The sequence below is a fragment of the Mobula hypostoma genome, chromosome 19 (genome assembly GCF_963921235.1).
Source record: "Mobula hypostoma chromosome 19, sMobHyp1.1, whole genome shotgun sequence".
In the NCBI taxonomy this organism is placed as follows: Eukaryota; Metazoa; Chordata; class Chondrichthyes; order Myliobatiformes; family Myliobatidae; genus Mobula; species Mobula hypostoma.
This window is the reverse complement of record NC_086115.1, coordinates 40325851-40343811: the sequence shown is the minus strand read 5'-3', so window position 1 is coordinate 40343811 and position 17961 is coordinate 40325851. Positions and strand designations below refer to the sequence as shown.

General features: G+C 41.8%; 1 protein-coding gene across 2 annotated transcripts in view; it reads left to right on the top strand.

Moving 5' to 3' along the window:
* LOC134358989 (kinase non-catalytic C-lobe domain-containing protein 1) overlaps window positions 1-17961 on the top strand; it is a 151231-nt gene that overhangs the window by 22001 nt on the left and 111269 nt on the right. The window contains exons 2-3 of one of the 2 annotated variants that reach the window (XM_063071751.1): window positions 589-787; window positions 7953-8011. In XM_063071751.1, the coding sequence (XP_062927821.1) occupies window positions 589-787; window positions 7953-8011 (258 nt within the window). Of the gene's footprint in view, window positions 1-588; window positions 788-7952; window positions 8012-16117; window positions 16206-17961 lie in introns of those variants that run through there. The other variant, XM_063071752.1, reaches the window with a different exon arrangement.

Genomic DNA, 17961 nt, shown 5'->3' with positions numbered 1-17961 from the left:
CATTCAGAAGTTTCGTATTTCATGAAGCAGCCATTCAGTACAATATTGATAGCAGTTTAAAAAAAAATTGTTGTAAAAATTTTGCTGCCTAGAGTTCATTTATGAGGTAAGGAGGAATTTTTTTAGCCAGAGAGTAGTGAATCTGTGGAATGCTCTGCCACAGACTACAGTGGAGGCCAAGTCCGTGGGTATATTTAAGGCAGAATTGATCACTTCCTGATCAGTCAGGGCATCAAAGGATATGGCAAGAAGGCAGGTGTATAGGATTGAGTGGGAGCCGTGATCAGCCATGATGGTATGGCAGAGCAGACTCGATGGGCTGAATGGCCTAATTCTGCTCCTATGTCTTATGGCCTTATTTATGTTGGGCATATCATTGCTGATGATTTTAAAAGCTGTTCTTTTTTCTTTAAATTAATCTATATTTAATTTGCCAATTCAATTTATTCTTTTAATTACCTACTGAAAAGCTGTGGAAAATCACCAATCTCAATGTGTTTGGTCTAAACGTGGATGTGTTTTTTAATATAGTTGTCTTCCATGTTTCCAATGCAAATTTCTCATTTACCTTGTATATTTATTTGGCAGGAAAATGTGTCCCTTGCTGATATTCTGTCATTGCGAGATAGCTGCCTCACTGAGCAGGATATCTGGGCAGCCTGCCTAGAATGTTGTCTTTCAATGAAGAGCATCGCCCACACTCCGCTCTTTCATACACTCTGCATCACCCCAGATACGCTGGCTTTCAACGCTAATGGAAATGTCTGTTTCATGGAGCAGCTGAGTGGTAAGTAATGTGGATGTTGAATATATACTGTACCTATTGCCTCTGTGGATATAGCATTGTAGTACATTGTTCATTCTTACGTAGTTCCTTTTTTTGAATTCAAAGTATATAACTTTTTGTTTTTGAAATCTAGCAGATGTCTTTACAATACCAATTCTGAACATTAATGCTACAAATACATATCTACAAAGGGACTTTTTGGAGTTGTGTAGCAGGAAAACAGGCTGGCCCTCTGGCCCAGCTTGTCAGTGTTGACCAAGGTGCATTTCCAAGTGAGTCCCATTTGCCTGTACTTCCTAAATGTCACTTAAATGGTCCAGTTGTACCTTCCTCTACTCTTTCCTCTGGCAGTTCATTCCATAAGCCCACCACAGACTTAGAAAAAACAAGGCTAAGCATGCCCAAATATTTTGTTTAGTAGAGGGGATGGGGGAGTTATTCTCTGGTAAGAATAGTCTCCTGTGGATCAAAATTATTGCCCGATCTTGTGCATGATAGCACACAGAAGCCAGTGGGCTTGTTTGGTAATGTCAAATACTGTCCAACAGCTTTGATTTTCTGTAGCCAGGATTCTGCCTTGCTCACGGTGAATCAGTTCCTGACTGGAATGTTAAAGTCCACTTCAGTATCATTTACAAGAGTTCAAAGATGCATCAGAAGACCATAAGTCTTGGTATTCTTGCTGACAGGGTGGTAGGTGAGGGTGAAATAAAAAATGGATGAAGAAAAGACCCCAACGGGCTAGACTGTAGTTGATTCTCTTGGTGTCATGAATGTATGAGAGGTTCTTGTGATCTGTCCATACCAGAAAAGAGTGCTCTGCTCTCTCTAGCCAAAGTTGCCGTGCCTCCTGGGCCTCTTTATTAGCCAGAAGTTCTTGGTTCCCGACATCATAATTGCACTCTGCAGGAGTCAAGCGATGGGAAAGGAAAGCTCAAGGGTGCAGCCAGTAATCTACTGAAGACCATCGGGAGAGCACAGCACCAATGCCAAAGTTAGATGTGTCAGCCTTGACGATGAATGGATGGGATGATCTAAATGCTGCAGCACTGGGGCAGTGATGAAGCATTGCTTTAGCTCTGAGAATGCTTGGTCTGTTTCACTTATCCATTGGAATCCAGCAGAGCTCTTCCTGGTGATTGCTTTTATGGGGGCCATGGGGACCAGAGACTGACCATCCAGAGTCCTGACATCAATATTTTTTCCTCGATTGTTGAGTGGGAACTGCCTGTCTTTGAGCCTGAGAGATATCCATGAGGTTCCCAGTTGCCCGGAAGTCAATAATTGCCTGAATCTCATGGGTCTGGGACCCCTGTCACAGGGAAGGGAGCAGCATTACTCAATTAAGGGAAGATGCTGTCTTGACCTGTCAGATTTCCCCTTCCTGCTGATGGGTCTCGTCTTCTACTGGCACTTGGGATATGAGGTCCAAAAGTATCCTGGAAAGCTACAGTAGAGTCAGCAACCTATCCTACTGTACCAATCTCATTCCTCCTGGAATGGGAGCCGGCCCCGCATTTGCATGGGCTCCTCTGCAGACTGTGTACCTGGTGGTGAGAGAGTGGATGAAGGCAGAAGGTCATCTCATGAGTAGGTGGTTCGGAGCATCCTCTCTATGTGCCATTCAGCTGCTCAGTTGTCTATCTGAATGGCCAGATTTATCAGGTCATCCAGGCATTCTCATGCTGGACCCCTACACAGAGAAAGCAGAAGTGATGGATCGCGCATTCCTCACTCTCGACCGCAAGACTGCAGTCCCTTAATGTTCCCCTCCCTCGGCACAGCCTCCTGACTCCGTACTGGAAGGCCAAACACTCTCTCGAACTCGACTACAAATTGCTGGAAAGGCTGGGCTGCAGGAGAACCTAGTTCTCACTGGAGCATTGAACAGGCTGAGTGTGAGTCCATCTAGGAGATTTACCGTGTAAGCCAGTTTACGTGCGTCATCCCCAAGCCAACCTGGCTAGGCTTGGAAAGTTAGCTTACATTGTACTTACTTTCCATAGATGCTGCCTGGCCTGCTGAGTTCTTCCAGCAATTTGTGTGCATTACTTTAAAATGTAACCCAGGAGCTAAAGCTATGCATTTTCAAGCTAACCGCTTTAGTTTCTCATGCTGAATATTTGAGCAGTGCTTCGTGTTGTTAGGATAAATTAAGTAATCGGGTGTTGCTCTTCAAAGACAAGATTATGTACAGATCTTATTTAAAGAAGAAGAGACTTAAAGGAATAAAGTTCATGGTGTGTTTCTGTCTGTACATTCTCCCTGTGACTACATGGCTTTCCTCTGGGTGCTCTGCTTCTCTTGCACATTCCAAAGAAGTTGCTATCAGATTCAGTGGGTTGTGGGCATGCTACGTTGGGTCTAGAAGTGTGACGAAATTTGCGGGCTGCCCCCAGCACAGTCTCAGGCTGTGCTGGTTGTTGGCGCAAGCGGCACATTTCACTGTATGTTTCGATGTACGTGTGACAAATAAAGGAAAGCTCATGAAGCTGATTTCTGACATGAAGAGCTTGCCAATGTAGATGGGGGTTGGATATTTTCCCCAATGGAACATTGTTTGAGAATAATGGGTTATTCATTTAGACAGAGATGGAGAGGAATTTCTTCTGAGGACATGAATCTTTGAATTCTGTAGTCCAGGGCCAAAACACAAGTTTTAGGATTATACAAGGGGTGTGGATTTTGGATAATAGTCAGGAAATCAGATTTAAGACCATTAAGCAACACACATCAAAGTTGCTGGTGAACGCAGCAGGCCAGGCAGCATCTCTAGGAAGAGGTACAGTTGACGTTTTGGGCCGAGACCCTTCATCAGGACTAACTGAAGTAAGAGCTAGTAAGAGATTTGAAAGTGGGAGCGGGAGGGGGAGATCCAAAATGATAGGAGAAGACAGGAGGGGGAGGGATGGAGCCAAGAGCTGGACAGGTGATTGGCAAAGGGGATACGAGAGGATCATGGGACAGGAGGCCCAGGGAGAAGGAAAAGGGGGAGGGGGGGAAACCTAAAGCAAGACCATTAAATTGGCAATAATCCTTTTGAATTGCAACAGTAGCTCAGGGCATATAGCCTGTCCCTGGTCCTCTTTCCTAGACTTTTGTTTTTCTACTTTCCACACCCTCTTGGGTGTCCTTTGTGGCTGTGTAGAATAGGGAAAATGGTGGATAGTGTAGGTGCTCTTGTGTTTATAAACACAAGAGATTCTGCAGATGCTGGAAATCGTGAGCAACATGCACAAAGTGCAGGAGGAACACAACAAATCAGGCAGCATCTATGGAGGGGCATAAACAGGCAATGCTTCAGGCTGAGACCCTTCATCAGGACTGGAAAGGAAGGGGACAAAGCTAGAACCAGAAGGTGATGGGAGGGGAGGGAGTATAAACTGACAGGTGACGGGTGAAACCAGGCAAGGGAGAAGGTTGGTGGGTGAAGGGTGGGGTGATGAAGTAAGAAGCAGGGAAGGGATAATGGAAGAGATAAATGGCTGAAGAAGAATGAATCTAATAGGAAAGGGCACTGAACAATGGAAGAATGGGGAGAAGGAGGGGAACCAGAGGGAGGTGTTGAGCAACTGAGCACAAGGGGTAAGAGAGTAACCAGAATGAAGGATGGAAAAATAGAAGGAAGGAGGGGGGCAAAATTACCAGAAGTTAGTGAGGTCAATGTTCCTGCCATCTGGTTAGAGTAGACAAAGGAGTCATGGAGAGACTGATCCCTGCGGAGAGTGGGGATTAGAGGTAAAGATATGCTTGGTGGTAGAATCCTGTTGGTAATGGCAGAAGTTATGGGGAATGATGTGCTGGATGCAAAGGTTATGGGGTGGTAGGTAAGGACAAGGGGATCCCTATCCCGATTATAAAGGTGGGAGGATGGAGTGAGGGCAGATGGGTGGGAATAGGGGAGAAGTGGGTAAAGAAAGCATTGATAGTGGTGGAAGGAAAACACAGTTCTTTGAAAAAAGAGGACATCTCAGATGTTCTGGAATGAAAATCATCCTCCTGAGAGCATTTTGTGGAGATGGAGGAACTGAGAGAAAGGAATAGCATTTATATAGGAGTCAGGGTGGGAAGAGGTATAGTCAGGATAGCTGTGAGTCAGAGGGTTTGTAACAGATGCCATTGTTTAGTCTGTCTCCAAAGGTGGCGACAGAGAGATTGAGAAAAAGGGAGAAAAGTGTCAGAGATGGACCAGGTAAATTTGAGGGCATGGTAGAACTTAGAGACAATGTTGATGAAATTAGTGAGTTCAGTATGGGTACAGGAAACCCACCAATGTGGCTGAGGAATAGTTGGGGAGCATCACCTGTGTACACTTGGAGCATGGATTATTTCACATAGCTGACGAAAAGGCAGGCCTAGCCAGGGCCTATACAAGTGGTCAGGGCTACACCTTTAACTTGGAGTATGTGGGATGAGCCAAAAGAGTAATTGTTTAAGATAAAGACTGGTTCTGCCAGATGGAGGTTGATGGTAGAGGGGAAATTGGTTAGGTCTGTTGTCAAGAAAAAAGTAGAGAGTTTTAAGGCCTTCGTGGAGGGGGCTGGAAGTGAACAGGAATGGAACGCTATCTGGGCCATGGGACTAAAATTTTTGAAGTGATGGAAAGCATGTGTAGTGTTATGAACGTAGATAGGAAGGAATGAGTCAAGGGGAACTAAATGGAATCAAGATATATGGACACGAGTTCAGTGGCAGAAGCAGGCAGAAATAATAGATCTAGGACATAGAAACAAGCAGTGTGAGGTATGAAAACTAGGAGGTTGGTGGCAGTGGATGGGAGTTTACCAGAATCACGAGGTTGGTGATACTGTGGGAGATAGAAGCCTGGTATTCCTTCCTGGGGCTTTGTGCAAGAGGTAAATAAGAAGATGTATCTGAGAGCTGTCTTCTGGCCTCAGCAAGGTAGAGTTCATTTTGACAGACTACAACACCACCACCTTGTCTGCAGGTTTGATGGCGAGATGGGGATTGATGCGGAAAGTGTGGAAGGAAGTGTGTTGAGTGAGGGTGAGGTCAGAATAGGTGAAAGGAAAGATGAAGTTGGAAACACTTGATGTCTCATCAGCATTTAGGGATGAAAAGATCCAGAAAGGACAGAAGGCCAGAGCAGAGTGCCCAAGAAGATGGAGAAGGGGTCATCGATGAGAGGTGGGAAATTCTAGTCAAAGAAGTGGAATTGGAGATAGAGGTAATGGAAGAAGAGCTTGGTGTCATGGAAGTCATTGGGATGTAGGTACAGGGGAACAAAGGTGAGGCCCATGCTGAAGACAGAGTGTTTTGCCTCAGAGGGAGGAAGGTCAGAGGTGATGGTGAAAACATGGCAGGGGTTGGAGCTGAGGTCAGGAGAGAGTAGAGGTTTGGAAGGATCAGAGGGTAGACTAACTGAGTTGCACACAAATATTCCAACTCTAAATCATACTGTTTTCCAACCAATGTGTTGGGACAATTTTCAGGAGTTATGGGCTTCCAGTGTCAGCCAGTGAATGAATGAGAATGAATCTTCCACTTGGGTCAATGGTACCTCTTTAATATGTACAATTGCCTGGAAAGTGAGCAAATCTTCTAACACTGTGGTTAAAGGAGGCCTGGTGAGGGTTATCAGCCCAAAACATTAATTCCATAGATGCTGCCTGACTTGCATTTGTGTGTGTGTTGCTTTAGATTTCCAACATCTGGGTGGCAGGCTGGAGATATATCTTTACCCAAAGGAGGTGATCCTTCTCTCCGCTAGCCTGCGGGACACCCTTGGGCAAGGAGCAGATCCTGCTTAGCCTCTCAATCAGGGTGGTGGATGGTCATATGAGCAGTTGCTGCATATTACAAGTCCTAGTTATGCAACCACTGACGCCAGGCAGACAGTCTCCGAAGAGTATTGATAATGGCTGGAGTCAACTGTCTTGTAGAGGCACTGCCCAGAAAAAGGCAATGGCAAGCCACTTCTGTCGAAAAACTTGCCAAGAACAATCATGGTCATGGAAAGACTAAAATCGCTCATGTCATATGACATGGCACATAATGAACGAATGTCTGCAGAATCTCTTGTGGCTAAGGAAAGCTGTTTTGGAGATCTGGATTTCTTGTGAAGGTGATTGAATATATAACACACACAAAATACTAGAGGAACTCAACAGGTCAGGCAGCATCTTTAGAGAGGAATAAAGAGCTTGTGTTTCGAGGGTCCAGGGCCAAAATAGCTGTGTATTCCTCTACATTGATGCTGCTCGTCCTGCTGAGTTCCTCCAGCATTTGGTGTGTAATACTGTGGATTTCCAGCATCTGCCAAACCTCCTGTGTTTCTGATTGGATATGTACAAGTGTTGTTATCAGCAGATTTGTGCTTTCTTTATAAATATGTGATTCTGTGGAGCTGTTTGTTCACACCCAAAAATTCAATGTTGAAACTGTATTTAATCAACTGTTATCTTTGTGCTTAAAGAATATAAAATCTCAATGTACTTTGAATTCAGTGAGATTCCTTTGAGAGTTAGCAAAGAATGAGAGGGCACAGTTTTAAGGTGCTTGTAAGCAGGTACAGAGGAGATGTCAGGGGTAAGTTTTTTACGCAGAGAGTGGTGAGTGCGTGGAATGGGCTGCCGGTGACTGTGGTGGATGTGGATACAATGGGGTCTTTTATGGGACTCTTGGATAGGTACATGGAGCTTAGAAAAATGGAGGGCTATGGATAACCTTAGGTAATTTCTAAAGTAAGTACATGTTAGGCATAGCATTGTGGGCTGAAGGGCCTGGATTGTGCTGTAGGTTTTCTATGTTTCTGTGTCGAACAAACCTTCCACCAAGTCTCCTCTTGAATGTCTGCTTATGCTGAGTATTGATTTTGTTTCAGCTATGGTTCCAGCTCTGTGTAGCTCACTGAAAGTCACACACCAGAAATAGGCCACTAAGATTAAATGAGTGTTATTCCTTTTTTAAAAAAGGAGCTACTTGCTTGCTTGCTTCCCACACAGATTACCTGTGACCATTGGGTACCTAAAGGAGGAAGAAGCCTTGAGAGAAAGAAAACTCAGAACATTTCTAAAATGAATGAAATTTAGAAATCTTTTAAAGTGCATTTATTAATTCAATACAGTATTATTAAACACTATTTTGAAATTGCATTGCTGTATTTTCCATTTTGTCACTGACTTTCCTTGTTGCTTATTTGCAGATGACCCAGAAGGTGCATTTGTTCCCCCTGAATTTGATGTTACAGGCAACACTTTTGAGGTGGGTCAAAATATTTGTCAGGAAAGTTCATGTCTTTTTTTAAAAAAGGGAAAGGAATGGGCTGATAGAGATAATTAGAATTGTGAATGATTTTGATAGAGGGAGTGATTTCTGGGGAAATCTCATACTTCTGGGACATCACAATAAGACAACGACCCAGAAAGCAAATGGTGAAATTGCAGAGTTTTTATCTGCAGGGAGGTATGAATTATCAGAGTACAAGGAGTTTCTGTCCTGCATATTTCAAGTAATTTTATAAACTGTACATAGGCAATAAATATTTCATGTTTTCTTTGAAAAGTGCTTTTCTCAAGAACTTTTTTTTAAATGTGAAAATGTGCTTGGGAAAGAGTTCAAGAAAATAGATTAGATTGTTTTGAGTGCTGCTTATAAATTGCTGTTAATTGAGGCCCATTATTTAAATTGTAATAACCTAAAAAGCTTTTCAATGCCTAAAACACTAATAGGCTTCCTCTCTATGCCAAGTATCTGTTGTACTTTAGAGACATAGCCATATGAATTAAAGATTAATGTTTGCCTTACATTCTCCATTATCTAAAGGTGGGAGTAGGTCTAGAAGGTTGATTGGTTCAGTTACTGATTTCAGCTATTAAACTGAGTGCAAGATTAAGTCATCATCATCTGAAACAGCAAAAGAGAGTCACTTCAGGTGGCCCAAAAGAGTAGGGAATGGGCTTGCAAAGGTGTTGGGGGAGTGGGGTAATGGTGTTTGCATCATGTCATTGGCTATTGAGATCAGCTATTCCTGGATCCTATACTTCCTGACTTTCCGAATGAAGCTACCATGTGGAAGCTTATGAAATGCCTTTTTAAATCCATATACACCATATTCTTTACTCTTCCTTCATCAACGTACTTTGTCACATCCGCATAGAATTCATTCCAGCTCATGAGGCATGACCTGCCCCTCACAAAGCCATGTGGACTATCCGTAATCAGAGCACAATCAGACTATACATCTCACTTCACTTTAAAACATTGATGATTCTTTTTTCCCACCTGCTTCAGTCAGGCTTCAATTGTATGGGTGCCCAAGAAGAGTGTGGTAACCTGCCTTAATGACTATTAATGACTATTGATTGTCCAGTGTCACTTACATCCACAGTGATGAATTATTTTGAGAAGTTGGTGATTAAACCAATTAACTCCTGCCTAAGAAGTGACTTATTTCCACTCCAATTTGCCTGCTGGAGCAAAAGGCCCACAGCAGATGTCATCTCATTAGTTCTTTACTCAACCCTGAAGCATCTGGACAGCAAAGGTGCATACATCAGTATCCTTTTTATCAACTACAGCTCAGCATTCAATGCCATTGTCTCCTCAAAATTAATCAATGAGTTCCAAGCCCTTGGCCTCAATACCTCCTTGTGCAATTGGATCCTTGATTTCCTGACTCGTGGACCCCAGTCAGTTTGGGGTCAGGCTGAGTGGCGTCATAAGAACAACCTCTTACTCAATGTCAGCAAGACCAAGGAGCTGTTTAGTGACTTCAAGAGAAGAAAACCAGAGGTCAATAAGCCAGCGGATCAAAAGTGGAGAGGGTTTGCAACTTTTAATTTCCTTAGTGTTATTATTTCCGAGGACCTGTCCTGGGCCTAGCACATAAATACAATCACGAAGAAAGCATGGCAGTGCTTCTGCTTCCTGAGAAATTTGCAGAGATTCGCCATGGCATATAAAACTTTGACAAACTTCTATAGATCTGTAGTGGGGAGTATATTGACTGGCTGTATCACAGTCTGGTATGGAAACACCAATGCCCTTGAATGAAAAATCCTACAAAATGTACTGGATACAGCCCAGTCCATTATGTGTAAAACCTTCTCCACCACTACATGAAATTATGTTGCAGGAAAGCAGCATCCATCATCAGGGACCCCCACAATCCAGGACATGCGCCCTTCTTGCTGCTGCTATCAGGAAGTAGGTACAGGGGCCTCAGGGCTCACACCACCAGGTTCAGGAACAATTACTACCGCTCAAATATCAGGTTCTTGAACCAAAGAGGACAACTTCACTCATCTTCACTTCACTTGCCCTATCATTGAAATGTTCCCACGACTAATGGAGAACTTTCAAGAAACTTTCATCTCACATTCTCAATATTTATCGCTTATTTAGTTATTATTATTACTATTTATTTCTTTTTATAAGTGCACAATTTGCTGAGTGAACACCCAAGCTGGTGATCTTTCATTGATTCTGTTATGGTTATTATTCTATAGATTGATTGAGTTTGCCCACAAGAAAATGAATCTCAGGGTTGTATGTGGTGACATATATATACTTCAATAATAAATTTATTTTGGACTCCAAGAGAAATACCTTCTAATTCTCCTTTATCTATAAGAAACTGTTTTTGTATAGAAATCTGGTCAGCATTCCTCCCTTCACAATTGTGCCTCTTAAGCTAACTAGTATTGATGGTTCGTGCCAGCTGCCACTGTTGCCACCCATATCGGTCTTTTTAATGGCCAATATTAAGCCAAAACCTGTTTGCTTTCATTCGGCAGTTTCGCTCCCCACTGGCTGGAGAGATGCAGTAGGTTGCTCAAATTCTCATTTGGCCCATCAGCAACCCTCATCTTCAGCTAACTCACTCCACAGGGGCTGCTTAGCTGTTGGGTTCAAGGGTTTTTCCATCTTTGTTTCAAATTTGTAGCATCTGCATATTTTTAGAAAATATATTTTTGAGATGAACCACTGGGCTTAAGTGCACCTACTCTCATGAAACATTTCCATTGATAAATGTACATAGCAAATGGAGGTTGGAATCAGAGTGGCTTACTTCAACTAAAAGTGCAGCAAAAAGAAATTAATAGTAACATCTTATATTCTGTCTGGGTAGCCTCCAACCTGATGGCATGAACATTGGTTTCTCTACCTTTCATTAATGCCCCTCCTTCCCTTCTTACCCCATCCCTTATTTATTTATTTATTCCCCCCCCCCTATTTCCCTCTCTCTGTCCCTCTCACAATCACTCCTTGCCTGCTCTTCATCTTCCTCTGGGCTCCCCCCCCCCCACACTTTCTTTCTCCCTATGCCCCCCCGTCCCATGAAGCTCCCACTTCTCCAGCTCTGTATCCCTTTCGCCAATCAACTTTCCAGCACTTAGCTTCATCCCTCCCTCTCCTGTCTCCTCCTATCATTTCAAATCTCCCCCTCCCCCTCCCACTTTCAAATCTCTCACTATCTCTTCTTTCAGTTAGTCCTGACAGAGGGTCTTGGCCCGAAACGTTGACTGTACTTCTTCCTATAGATGCTGCCTGGCCTGCTGCGTTCCACCAGCATTTTGAGTGTGTTGCTTGAAATTCCAACATCTGAAGATCTTGTCGTGTTTGCGCTTTTAAATAGTAGAGACCTTCTGGCTTTGTTTTTGTATGGCTCCATTCTGGCTCTGTTTTTGTATGGTGTCCAGAGGACATTGAAGTCAGAAATACTGTGTTCTTCAATCTCCTCATCATTGTGGCCTGATATTCAGCTAGAGGTGGTACTATATGAAAGAAATACAAAACCTCACATACACCTGAGCAGCTAACTGGAATTGGCTATAGGCCAGGAGAGAAATGCCACGGTTTCTAGCAGATAGTTAAAGACCATCAGAATGTTTTAAAACTGTTTGAAGTAAATTCAGTTGAAAGCATTATCTTGCTGCCTTAGTCTATAAGGTTAAATATCGGGAGAGGGAGGAGAAGATGGCGGCATGACGCAGCTCGCAGCGGCCACTCCGGTGGTGATGTCTGTTATTTATCAAGTAGGGTGCCGTGCACAATCCTGATTTGATGGAGACGGACGTGAGAGCATGGAGGAACATCTGGTGAAACTTCTGAAATGCCTGCTTCACTGCTGCTGCTACTGTGTGGTCCAGAATCTCCGGAGGAGAAGGCCCCGAGTCCTCGGCTTTGCTTGTCGCTCGGCGGCCAGGGCGGGGTTGAAGCGCTCGGCAGAGGATGGTGCTCAGAGAGGCTGTGTCAGAGGGGCTGGTCGGAGGTTCGAAGTTTTCGGACGGACTCAGAGTCCGCTGCGGTCGGGTGCTTCCAATGGTGCTGCATCGGCAAGTTGGCGGCACTTGGAGGTTCATGGCAGGAAGAGTTTCTCCCTTCTGCTGCCTGCGTGAGATGATGAGGCTATCAGGACTTTGAGACTTTTTTTTTACCATGCCCATGGTCTGCTCTTTATCAAATTATGGTTTTGCTTTGCGCTGTTGTAATTATATGTTATAATTATGTGGTTTTGTCAGTTTTAGTCTTGATTTGTCCTGTGTTTTCTTGTGATATCATTCTGGAGGAACGTTGTATCATTTTTTAATGCATGCATTTCTAAATGACAATAAACGAGGACTGTGTGTCCTCACGATCTAATGTAATCTAATATTATGCTATTTTTTTTTCAAAATAAACAATTTAATATTAGCTTAGTACAGGGGTTCCCAACCTTTTTTATGCCATGGACCCCTACAATTAACCTTAGTATAAATGGCTTTCCAATGTAGTGTTCTTCACTTTTGTAAATAGTAATGGTCCATGTTTTAGGAAGAATCTCATTAATGTTGGGGCTTTGGTTAGTAATAACAAGGTTATTGAAGCTAATTTTTAGGCAGTAAAGGAAAAAAAGATGTTGGAATTTGTAATGTGAGATAAATCACCATTTCTGAAGCTAAAATCACACATATATGATCTGGCATGTCAATTGCCAGGATCGCTGGAACAGCTGCAAGTGCCTACGTCATTGACAAGTTTGTGTGGGAGTCCTTGTGGCTCCTGCCATCCCTGATGTAATGTTATTTCTGCAATGGTTTATTTTATTATAAATTCCAGCTAAGTATAATAAACAGTACATTTTCCAGGAGTAGCAATTTTCAAATCTGCCACCTTTATCCTTCTTAAACTAACTTGTATTACTAGTTATTTTTTGAATGGCTGACATTAAGCCAAAACCTGCTTGCTTTCTCTGGACAGTTTAATAGGGGACCTTTGGCTCAGCACTGAGTGGCGGGATAGCAAAGAGGCTGGACAAATTCATATCTGGGCCGCATGTGGTCACAGGGAAGGTATATTTGGCTAAAGAAAATATAATTTTGCACTGGCAATAATACAAAGTTCAAAATTCAGTGAGTAAATTTTATTATCAGAGTGCATATATGTCACCACATACAACGCTGAAGTTCATTTTCCTGTGGGCATACGCAGCAAACCTATACAATGGTGACTGTAACAGCATCAATGAAAGATCAAGTTGAGTGCAGAAGACAGCTGTGCAAATGCAAAAATAGATAGCAGTCAGTAACAAGAACATGAAATAACAAGGTAAAAAGTCCTTAAAGAGAGATCATTGGTTGTGGGAACACCTCAATGGATGGGCAAATGGGTGTAGTTATTCCCTTTTGTTGAAGAGCCTGGTGGTTGACAGGGTAGTAAGTGTTCTTGAATCTGGTGGTGTGAGTCCTGAGGCTCAAGAAAAGAGCATGGCCTGAGCAGGGAAGATCTCTGATGACGGATACTGCCTTCCTCCAACACTGTTTTATGTACTTGTGCTCAATGGCTGGGAGGGCTTTACCCCTCATGTACCGGCCCGAATCTACCACCTTTTTCCATTCAACGGCATTAGTGTTTCCATACCAGGCCAAAATGCAGCCAGTCAATACATTCTCAACTACACATCTAGAGAAGTTCATCAGAGTTTTTGATGTCATGCCAAATCTCCGCAGACTTCTAATACCAGTGTTTCCGTACAATATTCTTTCAGTTCTGTCTTTTAACAAAAACTGGAATACAAATAATATTGTAATTTAAACAGACATGTGCCAAATATTTGAAAATTATTCTTCAGAAAGCATTAACATTGTACTTTTATAATCATTCTCTACCTACTTTTTTCCTGAGTGACTGGAAAAAGTAGTAGCAAGTCAAAAACATAAAAACCTGAAATTTCTGTTTCTTTAATATTATTCCAATAACATTTATCCTTATGTTATTCTCAAGTATTATTCAAATATGTTGCATAAACTACTGGAAAACAATTCAGCACCCACTGTCGAAGTCCAACTTTATAATATGTTAACTGTCACTTAGAATGATGTCCTTCAACTCTAGTACAGCTTGAAATAGAAAGAATGTTTGGCGTTTATTTCCTATAGCTACAATTCTTTCTTGGAAGTTTTTGTTCAATTTGATATTTAATTGGTAACAACTAAGTGTAATTAAATAAGCTGACCATAACTTTTAGTCAAGGCATTGGTGATGCATTTGAAGGTTGCGGTTTTGCATGTTTGAATAGTGTACTTGATACAAAACTTTTAATTGCATGCCTTAGACATGCTCATGAAGTTATGAATATAGAGCACTGTTTCTGTTTCTTCGTTGAGCCTAGAAGCTCAGCATTCTAGATTTTATGTTAATCGCAAAGGAATGCAAGCACAGGTGTTTCCTCTGTTGATGAATGGTTTTGCAGAAATCCAGGAACGCGCAGAGGATTTGAAAAACAAAAAATGCCTGCAAGGTTATAAATACCAACGTTTAAAATGTTCTTTTCTACTACCTGATACACAATCACATTTCAACAGAAGCTATTTGTAATGAGTTGGTTGAGAAGTTGTAAAATTGCTCCACTGTGTTTGCAGTGTCTCATAGTCCTTAACAAAAAGAAATGTAGTTGCTAGGATTATTGCAACCTACCAACACAACTATATTTTCAATACGTCAGGTCTGACTCACACACAACCATGGCATCAGTGATATAAGCACAGAAGAAGACCGACGTTCTGTAAAAGGGTATTTATGAAACAATAGGGAAGAAAAGGGATCCAATACTCTCTTGGGAGACCCACAGATTTATGTGAGGTCTACGGAAACGCTCTTTATATTTCCTGATTTGCAAGGAATTTTTTTTATCAAAAAGACAAAACTTTTCTACTTTTTTCTGTGGATCTGCTGCTTCTTACTTGCAGTTGCTGCTTGCAATGCTGCACATGCAGTATAATCCCTCGTTGTAACCCTCCTTTCACTGGGGAACTTTGAACAATTTGCCCCATGAAGTATTGGGCACTTAGGCAGCATGGTCTGCACATTACAGTGGCAAATTGTCTCACCTACTAGAAAAGGAGGATGTTCTTTTTAAAAAAAACTCTTCTGTGGTTTTATCACAATGTGCATCCTTCAGCCTGATCCATTGATGCTGTCTGTTGAGGTCCTTTGTAATTCTAGGATTTTCTGAGTCCCAGGCTGTAAACAAAGACCCATCCCATATTAAAACTACACATTCCTGATTTTGTTTTCTGCATTATTATCATCTAGATTACCAGATCCAATCCATTCAGCAATAATTCAATATTAGTCCTGATTCCATATGCCAGCATGCCAGGGCTTCAAAACTGTCTGCTATTACAGCCGCAGCATGCCCTGAACTAATGTTCTGAAAGAAGTATACTGCAGCACATTTATATTCCTGGGAATTCCAATCCTTAGTCAGTCGCATCAAAGGCTTTGGACCTCGGATGGAGATGGGCATGGGTATCTCACAGCTGATGTCATTCAGCATATCCATATGGTTGTGTTAGAATTTCCAGTTATTGGTTCCCCACCTGACTAGAGAAAGGAAGAAAAAAAATCCCATAGTTTTTTTTCATGCATGAATAGTTCAACAAAATATCTGCAGGTTACTTATTACAAGAAAGTGTACACAATGTTATTTTTCATTATACATTGTCTATGTTCTTGGCTCTTCTTGCGTATTTCTGTGGAACACATCACCACACGCACAAGATATCAATGCCATTTGTATTGATGCTGACAAAGGATCCACTCGTTATACAGTGAGTTTGAATGATTAACATGATTGTTTTTTTCTCAGCAATATTTAAGTTCATTGTTCCTCGTGTTGGTCGCCGTTTCAGATGTTGAACTAGGTTACTGTTCTTTTTCTTACATGACACATGATGAGATATAAAGCACTTTGAAAAGCAGAAGGAAAATCGTTCTCGGCACAGAAAGAATTGTGGCTTCTGGTCTGAGATTCTTTGACACTGGGTTCTCAGTGGCACTTTCAAAATCAACAGTAACTAACAGATGTGACTGACACAGCCCAGCACCAGCCTTAAACATGGTGCCATTGGCAACAATGAATATTGAAGATTCATAACTGCCTTTGAGGGGCTATTGTTGGCACCTAGTACAAGTAAGTGGGTGAACTTGGCATTGGTTATTGCTGCATAGATTAAAATGATGTAATGTGCAAATACAATGCTTGCCTTTAGAAGAAGAAGAAAGAACAAATCAATACAGATGACAGAGTCTACTGAGCATGTAATTTTGAAAGAACTATTGAGATGAGGACTAATGTTTTTTATGAATATAACTTTACCAAGTAAATAAGATGCCTGTTCCATTGTGTCAGGATGATTGTGGTTCATGGAGTATTTTTATTGATATAGTTTTTCATTAAGAAAAAGAAATCTGTCAAATTTGGATCAATCGCTGAATATTTCTTGATTATATCTCCAAAATGGATTTGGTAACAATCTGGAACACTGACTAGATATCAATCACAAACCTAGCAAACTGGAAAGTATTACTACAGAAGAGAATAAATCAACTGTAAGCGATGTTTTTCAGCACCTAATGGAAAAACGGCATGGGGAAAAGAATGCCTGCATTGATGAATCCAAGCAAAGAAGCAATTGAGAATTTGCAACACTTTTTTCCATTTGATTTTCATGTTGCGATTTTAGTATATATTTTTTAAGCCCAGCAACAAGTTTTCTAGACTCTAACTATGTACAAGGAGTGCAATTCTTAATTTTTCAAGGCAAACTGAGGAAGTGATAAGGGCACATGTTACAGACAACATTAGATGCAACTTGTGAAGTTTGATAGAAAGGAGTGCACTGAAATAAATTCATGAAACTTTTAAAGTTAGTGTAATTTTGAAACTTTGTTACAAATCTGTTAATGTTTTTCTCTAATAACTTAATGTTTTCAATCTAGAATTTATTGGTTGGTTTGATTAGTGAAAGAAACAGAAGAAAGGACTTAAACCTTAGTACAGTTTTCTGAAGCAGGTGTAAATGAGTAAATGACATATTCTAGCAGTCATTGTTATGTGACATGACAATTAGTTCCAGCCCAGTCATCTATACTCTTACTTTATAACAGTCTATGTTCCATTTCCTTCTTTATGCTACCTGGATCCACATTCACTCCTGTCATTGCTGCTTTATTGTTGGGGTTTTGCTTTCTGTTGAATGCCGAATTGTGTTCATTCAAATAACTATGCATGACAGCAGCAATTTTATAAACATGTTTGGATGGAAAGGCACAACCTACAACACCACTGTTGGTCATTAAATTTTATATTAACCTGCTTCAAAAATAGATTGCAGAGCACTTCTTTTTGGACCAAAGATCCATTTAATTTGGAGCAAATGGTTCTACTGATAATTTCCAGAAGTTGGGTCCAACCACCAAATTGAACCAGGCACATCTACAGTATGTCTTGAATCATATTTGTGGTGGGAGGAGAGAGAGCAGCGCACCATGCGTGCGCAGCCCTCTGGTGAAAAATGATATCGTATCCGTTAAATAGGGGCCGTGGACAATTCTGATTTGATGGAGAAGGATGTGAAAGCACAGAGGAACATCTGGAGAAATTTCTGAAACACTCATTCGCTGCTGTCGTTACTGCGTGGTCGGGAATCTTGCGGAGGGTAGGCCTCAAAATCCCCGGCTTTGCCTGCTGTTGGCGACCAAGATTGAGGTCGAATCGTTCGGACAGAGATGGCGCTCAGTACTCGGTGTCGGAGAGCTGATTCGCAGGCTCGAAGTTTTCGGATGACTCAGAGATGGATTGTGGTCGGGCATGGCAGGGAGAGTTTTTCTTTCTTCTCCCGTCTGCGTGAGATGTGGGACATTTGAGAGACTTTGAACTTTTACTG